At 32.8% G+C, this 12,243-nt stretch overlaps 1 protein-coding gene across 7 annotated transcripts; it reads left to right on the forward strand.

Annotated features, from left to right (window-relative positions):
- Positions 1 to 1,730: 1,730 nt before the first annotated feature.
- On the forward strand, positions 1,731 to 8,732 carry LOC114176035 (SEC-C motif-containing protein / OTU-like cysteine protease family protein). Of its 7 annotated transcripts, none has more exons than XM_028060926.2 (13): positions 1,731 to 1,975; positions 3,819 to 3,925; positions 4,241 to 4,316; positions 4,835 to 4,984; positions 5,326 to 5,387; positions 6,102 to 6,186; positions 6,269 to 6,418; positions 6,563 to 6,680; positions 6,884 to 7,011; positions 7,167 to 7,261; positions 7,460 to 7,602; positions 7,686 to 7,992; positions 8,239 to 8,732. In XM_028060926.2, the coding sequence occupies exons 1-11, from the start codon at positions 1,919 to 1,921 to the stop codon at positions 7,587 to 7,589; spliced, it is 1,158 nt and encodes a 385-aa protein (XP_027916727.1). In that variant the 5' UTR covers positions 1,731 to 1,918; the 3' UTR covers positions 7,590 to 7,602; positions 7,686 to 7,992; positions 8,239 to 8,732. The 7 variants fall into 7 exon arrangements, with proteins under 7 accessions (XP_027916727.1, XP_027916729.1, XP_027916728.1 ...); XM_028060928.2 differs by having other exon boundaries at positions 7,686 to 7,733; XM_028060927.2 differs by having other exon boundaries at positions 7,686 to 7,725.
- Positions 8,733 to 12,243: the final 3,511 nt, after the last annotated feature.

The following is a 12,243-nucleotide window of genomic DNA, read 5'->3' on the forward strand; positions in this document are numbered from 1 at the left end:
GATGTGAAAAATGATTTCCTACATGGAGAAATTTCAGAAAAAATTTATATGGATTCTCCACCAGGTATGACAAATTCAATTGGAATGAACGTTTGCAATTTAAAGAAGACTCTATATGGATTAAAACAATCCCCAAGAACATGGTTTGGAAGGATTACAACTTTGATTATATATGTAGATGACATGATTGTTACATGAAATGACCAAGATGAGATTTCTAGTTTACAACAATACCTTGCATCTGAATTTGAGATGAAACAATTTGGAAACCTCAAATATTTTTTGGGTATTGAAGTAGCCAAATCAAAACATGGTATTTTTCTATGTCAAAGAAAATATACTATTGATTTACTATCAGAAACTAGACTGCTTGGGAGTAAACCAATTGATACACCAATTGAACAAAATCATAAACTCTTTCAATGCTTAAATTCAGCAAACATAGACAAAGGGAGATACCAAAGGCTGGTAGGAAAATTAATTTATTTGTCTCATACACGTCCAAATATTACCTATCTAGTGAATGTTGTTAGCCAATTTATGCATGACTCACGAAAGCTTCATATGGATGTTGTTGAGAGGATTTTGAGATATTTAAAGTCCATTCTTGAAAAATGAATTTTGTTCTCAAATCATGGAAACTTAAAAGTAGAAGGGTACACTGATGCAGATTGGGAAGGTTCAAAAGATGATAGAATATCTACCTCTCGATATACTTTACTTTAGTAGGAGGAAATCTTGTAACTTGGAGGAGTAAAAAGCAGCCCGTAGTAGCAAGATCTAGTGCTAAAGCAGAAGTTAGAAGCATGACACTAGGTGTATGTAAACTTTTGTGGATTAAAAATGTGCTATCAGATTTGGTATGAGTTTGTATTGTGATAATATGTCGGCTATAGCAATTGCTCACAATCCGGTGCAACATGATAAAACAAAGCATGTGGAGATTGATAGACATTTCATCAAAGAGAAACTTGAAGCTGGAATAATTTTCTTTCCTTTTGTAAGATCAGAATTGCAGTTGGCTGATGTTCTCACTAAAGGAGTGTCAAGCAAGAGTGTTTAATGAGTCTCTATTCAAGTTGGGGGAATGTGTGATATCCATGCACCAACTTGAGTAGGGGTATTAAGATATGTCAAATATTCTATTAGTAAATATTATGTAATCAAATATTGTATTAGCTATAATTTAGACATTATTATCTTATCTCTGTGAGCAAACCTATGCACTCATTCTTTGAATAGATGAAGAATTATAGTATTCTTATTTATATATATATATATATATATATAATATATATATATATATATATATATATAACCCTATTATTTAAAATAATACATTAAAATTATTTTTTAAATCTTTTCTATAGATTAGACTAAGTTGACTTTCATCTCTACACTTTATACTTTTTTTTATGTAGTAATATTTAACGAACATGTATTCTAGATTAAGATAAAGTCCTATAATTTTCTTTCCTTGTTCACAATAATTTGAAGCATAACACCAGCACTGATACCGGTTCAAAATATGAGAAAGTTATATTAAATACTTTGTGTTTCATCCATAATCAAATGTTAAGTTGTGTTATAAATTTTTTTATTGTACATCTACTTTTCCTTCCCTGAAAATTATCCTGTTTCTATGGTTCCAAATAGCCAAATTTTTTTGGAAAGTATATTCGGAAACATATATTTGGAAATTCACTTTTTTAGAGAGTAAAAGGGTCATCATGAAAGTTTGTGGGGTTGCGTAAATAAATTGTCGGGGTGCAGGAAGTAAAAGACAATAAGTAATGATGGGTGATTTGAGTTGGCTTTGGTTTAGTTCTTGACTTATTGTATCTTGCACTCGTTCTTGGACGAACTCAGACAGACACCTTAAGAAATCTGTTTTATTTTATCAATTTGGGACGAGGACATGGTTAAGCCGAAGCAACAGAAGAAGCTATCCCAGAAGAAGCAACAACAACCGCAAGTAGGTTTCAAATTCCGTTATCTCTTCTTTGTTACTTACTTTATGTTTTCTCTAAACAATCAATCTCTTGTAGTTCTACAATTCATGGATATTAGAGTTGCATTTGTGATCCCAATTTGATATTTCCTAACGTATCTCTCTATCGTGCTTTAATTGTTTTACTGTAGGCAATGATCAATAGAAACCCTATATTCATTTACCAATTTCATTATTTTATTTATTTATGCATTTTAGTGATATTAGTGTGGATTGCATTGCATCTTTCAGAGGGGGCCTCTGTGATGTGCTACTGGAATATGCACTGTGGCTAGTGGCTATATTTTAAAATTACGTGTAAGGAACATTTTAGAGATTAGATTGCTAGACTGGAATCATCCATTTCAATTTTCAGCATAACTAATTTATGAGGTTGCTGTGGCACTAAATTACAGTTTACATTAGAGGGTAGAGACAAAGGTGGTGACATCTATATTATGGCTGTTGATGTGGCCAGTGATGTACTGTCAAGGATGTCTTTGTCTAAGTTTGTGAAATCTGCAGTTTAAGACTCATTTGAGGTTAAGCCTAGGGTTTTTTGTGATGATTTTTTTCTTATCCTTTTTTTTCTTTCAGATCGAAGGAGCCTTTTTTTTCCTGTATGCCAACTTGGTTTTCCAGATGTTAGAAAAGTTATTTTATGTATTTGCTGTCTAGATTCTTGAAAGCCAACTTTGGTGTTTTTACCTTTTCCTTGTAGAGGCAGTAGTAGCTGTTCTGATTGTACCCTGATTTATTTATCTCTATAATCATCCGTTATATGTATATTTAAAAGTCTGTTGAGTGAACAGACTACTTAAACTTTAGTGGATCGAAAGGGAGAACATGGAAAAGGAAGATAAATAACGAGGAAAATAAGGTTGTTTGGATTTAGTGAAAAAGGTGGAAATAGGTGGCAAATGAGTAGTAAGTTGATATAACTGATGTGATAATGTATAAATTAGTTTAAAGCTACTTTTTCAATTACAAATAAAATATGCCGTTGTATTATGTATTAGAACAAAAAATAAAAATTGTGGTTTCCTCACTCAAATGAGTGGTTGGCTAAATTTTGTCCATGGTGGGTGCATAATCTTTAATGCCTCACACAATTGGTTTTTCTCCACGTAATTTAACAAAACATGGCAAAAAATGTCACCACAATAGATTATGTGACCAATGTACATGGAAATATAGGTCTTTGATACCAACATAATCAATCATGGGCTATACGTAATCGATTATGTTGGCTCCTGGTGCACTGTGACAGGTAATTTCATGTGAGCGGCATTTGGGGAAATCATTCATTGCAACACGGACTTTGTCCTTGTATCAGCCCATTTCGCATTTCATCTCCTATTTGATGGATAGATTCAAGTGTGGAACCCAAACTAACTTCCTTGCAAATCAGCGTGAATCAGTGGAAATAAACACATGTGATCCTCTTCAAATCCGTCTCCTTCCTTCTGCATTTACAATACACACGTAGAAGAGTGTTAAGCATTTTGCATTCAATCCCAATGTTTTAACTCCTTTATTTTGATCTTGTCTTTGTGAAGGTCCTTCACAAGGTGCTATAAAGACTTTTAAAGGAAACAACAGACAATGCAATAACTCTCTTGCTGTATTTACTATTAATTTAACTGTTTTGAATGTATACCCTTATCTATTACTTAGTGGGATAAGGCTATCGAAAAAAGCTCGAAAAAAGCTCTTATATATTAATCTAGTGGAAATCCAATTGTGAGTTTGTACTTTGTAGTGTTTCTAGGAATATATGTTATTTGGATACTTTAGCCATTGGTGACCAGCCATGTATTGGAAACAGGTTAAGAAGCTGGGAAAACAGGCTGACACTTCTCAATTTCGTACTCAGTTGGATGCTCTGGGATTACGCATTGTTGAAGTGACTGCAGATGGTAATTGTTTCTTCAGGTCAGTTTGAATGCTCAGCATCCATTCTACTGACTACATTAGCATCCATGTTACATAGTACATACTACTATACTAGGTACTTTCAGTTGCACACAAAGTACCAATCTTTTTATTCTTATTCTGAAACTGACAGTAAGTTATAGATCCTATAATTTTGGCATTATCACTTATTAAATTAGATCTCTATCTCCATCCCCCTCCCGTTTTTGCATTTTTGGCTAGGTAAATTTCACTGGCGTTTGGTGTTTTCAGTATGATGAGTCAATCCTGCGAAAAACATTTTATATTAATTTAACATCTTCTATTCTTATGCAGAGCCCTCGCTGATCAGTTGGAAGGCAATGAGGAAGAACATAAAAAGTACCGCAGCATGGTGGTGAAACACATATTGGTACAATGTTCTGGAAACAATTTTGTTCTTTTCTTCCTCTTCTTTTTTGAAATTTTCAACTACTCCCCATGTTTAAAGCTTATGTATTGTTTATGTAATAATTTTGATTCATGTGGTTTTTGAAATTCATTGAAAAAAATGATATCTATGTCATTAATATGTTATACCCCTGTGCTCCCTTTACCCCTTAATTAGACAAATAGAGAAAAAAAGGTATTGCTTGAAATACTTGGTTAATCTATGTGTTGTTGATGTAAGATGTGGCAAGAAGAAAATTGTTTGGGTTGGAACCTTTATCTGGTTAATCACGTAAGTATTCACAGTTAACCTAATAGACTAAAGGAAAGTTGGAAAAACATAATTTCCATAATCAATCATAAGGATCATTGATTGCCTATGATTTGTCTATTCTTTTCTCAGTGATATTTTATGTTTGTGAACTTTCCTATGTTAGTTTCCCTCTTTAATATTTAGGAAAACTCTTTCACATAGCCTGGTCTTGAAGCTGTGATTAACAGGATAATCGGGAGATGTTTGAGCCCTTTATTGAAGATGAAGTACCATTTGATGAGTATTGCCTGTCCATGGAAAATGATGGTACATGGGCTGGACATATGGAATTGCAGGCAGCTTCTCTTGTAACACGTAGTAATATATGCATTCACAGGGTGAGCAGCATCCTTGAAGATAATCTACGTCTTCACACCTTATATTCTATTGTCGCATCATTTTGTATGGAATATTGTTGATTAGTTAGATTATTCATTATGTGAACTTTATACAAATGAAGATCGTGGTATTTTCACATTCTATCATCTTTGTCTCATGCAATTTTATTTTGTTTCTGAATGTGCGTAAGCTTTGTTCATTAATGTGAAGACTGAAAATAGTAAATGCATATTTTTCCCAGATATATTTAATTGCTTTTATAATGTCTTTGATACACTTTGAATTTTGTTACATGCTAAAGTTAATTGAAATTTCCATTCATACTGGTGTGATTTTGCAGCACATGTCTCCTCGGTGGTACATTAGAAATTTTGATGATCATGGAGTTCGCATGGTCCATTTGTAAGTACTATGGAGTCTATGGTTATATTGTACTGCTTTGTCTCTTTTGTCTGAAAATTATAATGATGATATCGATATGCTAAATCTATGAATAAACTAGCAAAATATTGTTTATATATTTAACTTGCTGATAGACTCTAGGTCTTCAATTTTGTAATTAGGAGACATTTGCTTTCAAATCAGGCATTCAATTAGTAACACCATCACTTAGAATCACATACACGTGTACATGAATAGAATATTAGAGTTCTAGTGTAGGCTGACTTCATTATTTAGACATGAGGTATGGAAAATGATAATTGAACGTGATTGATGAAGCTGGTTGTTGTAACCGATGTGATTCTGTTAGATTGTTTTGAAGGAAACTTGATAAAATTATGGAGTAAAAATCCAACCGTTGTCTGTGAATGAAAAATCCTTTCAATGATTTTGACTAGGATTTTGATCCTATTATTTATTAGATTTTGCAGATCTTATCAGTACGTAGTTGGAATATTTAGTAATTAATAGTTTCTAACCTTAATCACATCATTCTATCAATTTAGAAATGAGATTTTCTTGTAATATCGTCTTGTGTGCTGTAATCTATTTATGCATAATGCTTATAATTAAAATTTAAGGAATATATATGCATACGGAAACAATGAAAACATAATTTTCCTCGACCTTGTATTTGAATTTGGATGGTTTTTTAGTGTACTGTGTTTTTTCCAGGTCTTATCATGACGGGGAGCATTATAACAGTGTGCGGTTGAAGGATGATCCTTGTGATGGGCCGGCAAGGCCAATTGTAATCAAGGTTGTTATTATTTCTTCTTCTTGATTCTTGGACTAGTATCAAGTATCGTAGCATATGCCTGATTAATTTTAGTTTGTGAAAGGTTGATGCTGATCTTTCAGCACCTTCACATGAAATGAAAGTTATGAACAACAAAACCCGTGGGCGAGCTGGTAAGGAAACTTTTCAACCGGGGTCCATAAAGTTGGTTATGGCTGGAACTGGATGTGAAAATGCGGAAAAAGTGGAACAGGTGAAATGAGTGCATACCTTTTTGCTGTTTGCTTGTGCTGCATTACTAATATTTCAGTTCGGCAAGGTCTCTTGTAAATTGCTGTCTTTTCTACAAAATTTTAATTACTCTACATGTATTTAAAGTCTGTCTTCCTTGTCCTAGATTCTAGGGCAGGTAAATGGAGATGTTGATGCTGCAATAGAATTTCTAATAGCAGAGCAAGGAACAGAAGAGTGCTCTGCGAACTCAGATTCCCTACCTAGTGGGGCTAATACTTATGGTAATGTTGTTCTTGTATAATTAATGCATTTTGCACTTTCCATACTGTTAGATGACAAACTAACATTTTCATGCTTTATTGGTATTTTTTTTTCTTGCATAGAGGTTTAATTTATTCACTAGCTTTTAGTATAAACCATTATGATTAGTAGAGAAAAATGAAACTTTGGTTCTATCGTAACCGACCTAGTCTCAAATTCCAAGCATGTATAGGTCTTGATGAAAATGAGAACCATAAGCAACACGAAGAAGACAAGGTAGAGGACAGCACTAATGATGAATCAAACAATAGTTCCAAGAAGACCAATATCAAATTGCAACCAAATGATAAGGTTCTCTATTTTCTGCTAATTTTAGTTTATATACAGGTTTTGCTTAATCCCCTGGAGGGGTTGATCCAAAATAAATTAGCTGTTGAAATATTATGATCTCCTTTGACACGCTTTTGTTATTCTGACTTCCTCTTCTTTGTGGTGTTAACCACCAGATTCCTAGAAACAAGGTCTGCCCGTGTGGTTCCAAAAAGAAATATAAAGCTTGTTGTGGATCTGCCTTGGGAAAACAATCTGCTAAGTTTCTAGTGTACGTGTCTTATACTTTCCTATAGTACTTTCTGCACTTTCAATTACTCGGTTAGTGTTTGCAGTGCTTGGAAATTTTCTCTGGGAGCTCACTTGATGTTCCTTGGATTTAAGTTAGTTGACTTGATTTAGTTTGCTACAAGAATGTAATCAAATGGAAAAAAATTAATGCGTGTGACCAATATCTCTGTTGTGTCAGTAACCAAGCAGCTGACGCACGAAGGGGCAAAAATGAAAGGAAGCGAGGAGAAAAGGGGATTTCTGCAAAAGTAGAAGTACCTAGTGAATACGACTTGGTAACACCTGACGTGGGCGCCCTTTGTATTTGAATTGATAATAGATGTAAGACATGCCTTGTACTATGGTCTACAGAACCTTTTTCTTGCTTTGCAAAATTGATTAAAAGTTATTGTGTCTTCCGACAGAAGTTGATTGTGCTGCACCAGAGGAGATGAGCTACTGAAGGTGATCAAGTTATGTCTTTACATTCCTATTGATTTACAAGTTTGCCGAACGTTATATACAGAGAACCCTACCATTTTTTATATCGTCAGTGCTCATGTTACGTCAACTGGTTGATATGCTCATGACAACTTATTGGCTACCAAGATGATAGCTTTTAGTAGTAATCTACCATGTTGTTATCGCCCCTTCAATATATACTAACCGGTCTGTGAATTAAGACTTGGTTTTGGTAAGGCGGAAAGAGGGAGGGAGGAAGGAAGGAAGAGGGTAAAAAGTTATTTTTCACTATTTTCCTCTTAATCAAATAGTCTTTCTTGTACTGATTCTTTATATCTATTTCGCTTTTTTTTTTTTCCTTCCGCTTCCTTTATTTATTTATTTTTCTCTTCACAATACCAACTTCACATCTAGGCTTTATTCAAAAGTGCATCCTGTGTACTTGTGAGTTGTATTATCAAGATATCACCACCTAGGACATCGTTTACTGATAGGCTTGCCTTTTTTTCTAAACAGGTTTGCTTTTGGCAGAAGCCACATCAGGGACAGGAAAAGGAATGTACAGAAGAAGAAATAGAGTTACAGAAATTATTTATAATTTTTGTTCTTCCGGCAAGATGCTTTTGGGAAGAATGTGGAAGTCTTGATCATTCTTTTCATGAGAAGTCTCGTGTGAGAATCAGTTTTGCCTAAAATATAGGGTAGAAATTTTATCATTATGATTTAGTCAAAAAGTTCAGCTGAACAAGGGTCCTTTTTCCTTTTAACATTTTCGGCTAGAGTCAATGGACCTAATCAACCAGAGAAAAGTTTCTTACATTATCTCAGTAATACAAGACTAGAGTGGTTCAAAAGAGGAAGAATTAACCCACCTAGTGATTGTCATTTACTAGTTCTTAATCTGATGGACTTGGCTTCATTATCGAGGAATTCCACCTATAAGTTACATTCTGGTAAAATTGCTGAAGTATTTTAAAATTTTAAACTAATGAGATGTAGTAATTATGGTAGTTTACTGATAATTCTTACACAGTTGCATGCGTATTCTGACATTTTGCTCTCTTTAAGTCGACAAAAGTATATACGAGGTGCATGAGTTCTTCATTTAATTTATTTATTTATTCATGGTCTCTATCTGGAATGGTCTTAGAAGCAAAAATGATCTTTGCATTGCAACGTGACACGATCTGGATCTCCTATTACCAATTACTAAACGAGATGGGCGAATCTAATTAAGGAGACAAAACTCTTATCATTTACAACACTTCAACTTAAGGTCCAAGGGGTATCAAATTCCTCGTTACTTAAACCCAAGAAACAAATGTTTTTCTTTGCAAGTTTAGTATACATTCTTAAAAGTTGCATGCATGTAATGCAGCATAATGGATATGATTCTTAACATACTTGAGGCAAGTGTTAACATTCACATTCTTTTTATCGACTTTTTTCCTTTCTGTTATCTATCTGTTTAAATACGTTTTAGTATTCATGAAGTAAGCCGATTTAATTTACTTTTACTATAAAAAGATATTTTTTATTTTTAATATAAATAAAATTTTGAATTATTAATTTTTTTCTATAAAACCTCATTATTTTAAAAAAGTATTCATTTATACCCATAACTATTTATATACGTATTCGTGTAGATACAAGAGATTTTTTCATACAACGGAACTGGTTACACGAATCCAGTACGCGTGGCCGTGAATATTAAAATCAAAAAGTTTATTTGAATGATTGAAGTTTGAAATGCAATAATATGAAATTAAGTTGGAATATTTTGCTAAAAAAAAGCTGCGAATGAGGTAAAGGTTTGGGCCTAGAATTGGATTTAGTAATAGCCTAAATGTGCATCGTTGGTAACTTAATTGGGCTGTTTTGGTAGGCAGCAGTTAAAAGCATAGGCTATAATGGAAGGGCAATTGTGAGGCATGAAGAGAGTGGCATACAAAAGGAGTCTTAGTTGGTGAGCCCTAGCAATCATGATGGTAAGAGCATAGAAAGAAGAAAATGGCAGACATGGAAGGTTGGTGAAGATGAAGTTTGCGTTGAACACTAAACTTGCTCCAATAACTTAAAAAGAGTGCCCCCCAAAGTCCATCACATGACCCAAATAAGAAAGAACCTTGTTCAACACATTCAATCACTCCAACACATTACTAGGTTTGGAAAAGTAGGTTCTAGTTTCCCACTACCTTTTTATGTGTTCACCACTTGTGCAAGACAAGACACCAAACAAATCACCACTCACCAACTCCCAATTGTTTGTTTTTTGTTGAGAACATTCGGTTAGAAAACTGAACAAAAGTGGTGCAGTCCCCATAGTAGAAACTCGTAAACCTCTTTGATTGGCATTGGCCCAAATAGAAACATGTCTGTTTCCTATTGAAATTAAGCAACTTGGACAAGCAAACCCATAAACTGTGCTGTCCCTGTTTTGGGGTCTCTGTTACATTGCCCTTTTCCTCATATTTTTGTAGCTAGATTCATGGTTCGGTTTCACAAGTGTCAACCATCAACAATTTAATGCGAAACTCCATTCACATTCGCAGACACTTTCGTTTTCCATTATTCGTATAGACACTGAATTTTCCTTTTTCCATTCAAGGGAAAGAACTTGCGTAGCCACTCCTCAAAGCTCAAACCGATTGCGATGTGAAATCATAATAATAGTAACGTAATCATTTGACCAATCCAGCCTTAACGGTCGTAAAATGGAAAACCTAAAATCGATTGAACCAACCGAATTGACTTTTGACGAAGAAATCACATGTAAACCTTTCGATCTTACCCAAATCTCACTGTGATCCACAATTTCCTCTTGCCTTGGGTTTTATAGGAATATTAGTATGTAACATAAAACTATACGATTTTTCAATGCTTTTCTCTTTCTGAATACTCATCAATGGGTAACTTCTAACACCACTCATTCCTTTTTCGACTGCTTACTTGTTAATCTTCAAAGTTTTGCATCAAAGAAACAAATATTCAATCTTGGAAACTCTGGCTAAAGCTTTTACACTTCCTTATCAATCGTATCTCGTCCAATTCAACCAACTTTCTACTTTGCATTTCTTATACAAAAATCCTTTCATTCAAATAAATTCACCAATTCTTCTTCTTTTATGTACGATATGCCTAAACTCCACGTTTTTAAATAATGATGATAAAAATGCCATGGTTACAAATTTGGACTCATTACGTAAAATCCCTTCTTCAGCATTGTACAAAACCCCTTCTATTTTATACTCACTACGATGAAATACGTTTCAAATCAAGCAGATTTCAATTTATTAGGATCTAAATTATTCAAATTTTAAGATAACATTAAAATGATAGAAGAATTCAAAATGTGTTAATAGCAAAACAATCAATTGTAAGTTATATATATATATATATATATATATAATATAATATTGTAACAAAAAAATTTACAGTCGCGTGAATTAGTACTAACTAAATCAATAAGTTTTCAATTTATAATTCTTAAAACTTAGTTTTTGTTACCAAAATTCAAATATTTTTATTTTGAATATAAAATTATATTTTATTTGTTATCTATACTTTTATGTTGAATTATATAAGATTATATTTTTAATATTCATGTAGAGAGATGAATAGTCACGTTTTATGCATTCAAAGTCTTCGACTTTTAATCAATGTTTTCAAGAACCTTTTTCCAATTTTATACAACAATATTTAGATATAAATATGGCGTATTTACAAAATAGAAGGAGGCTTATGTTTGTTTCTTTCTTTTTTGATAGTACATAATGTACTATTTTTTTTTTCATTTACATAAGAGGTTTATCTACGTTTCAAAAATAAAGGGGGAATTATATTTTAATGATGACATATACAAATATAAATTGCATTTTAATAACAATATTCAATAAAAATAATTGTATTTAGTATTTTTTTTTAAAAATGGTTATTTAGATTTGTGACAAATAAAGAACTAGATCAAGTTTTTTCTTAAAGACTTAGTTCTTGATTTAATTAGTAGTCAACTTTTGTTATGGATTGCAATGTGAGACGAGTTATGCAAGGTTAACTCCTTAAAAAAGGTGCAAGACAAATTGAGTATTTTAGCACATTCTCTAGTCTTGCATAGTCTCAAATCTTAGGGCAAGCTGACTCGCATAACCTTCAACAAAAACTTTACTACATTTTAATCTCCAAGACAAGCCAAACTTTTTTTTTATTCTTTCACTTCATCCTTAAATACCTAAACAAACTCTCTTGTCTATATTTAGTATTGGTTACTTGCTATAGTTTTTTGATAGCGTAGACAATAATTTATTTTTATGTTTCCTAGCTCATTAAATGTTTAACTTTGATATATTTATTTGATGTAGATGTTAATATTATGTTTTCTTAGCTTATTTCAATTGTATTGTTAATTGTAAACTCATGGGATACAACAAAGATGTTAAACATTAAAATCATTATTGTTGCAACATTTATATTGAGTCTTGTTTAATATTTTTGCTTATGTGGGCTAACTCACAAGTTTACATG

Source organism: Vigna unguiculata, chromosome 3 (genome assembly GCF_037176805.1).
Source record: "Vigna unguiculata cultivar grain cowpea cultivar isolate G323 ecotype 2 chromosome 3, ASM3717680v1, whole genome shotgun sequence".
Lineage (NCBI taxonomy): Eukaryota > Viridiplantae > Streptophyta > Magnoliopsida > Fabales > Fabaceae > Vigna > Vigna unguiculata.

Coding starts and splice junctions, on each gene's coding strand:
- LOC114176035 (XM_028060926.2), top strand. CDS start 1,919: ATGGTTAAGCCGAAGCAACAGAAGAAGCTATCCCAGAAGAAGCAACAA. Junction 4,317..4,834: donor TGGTGGTGAAACACATATTG/GTACAATGTTCT, acceptor TGTGATTAACAG/GATAATCGGGAGATGTTTGA. Junction 6,187..6,268: donor CAAGGCCAATTGTAATCAAG/GTTGTTATTATT, acceptor AGTTTGTGAAAG/GTTGATGCTGATCTTTCAGC.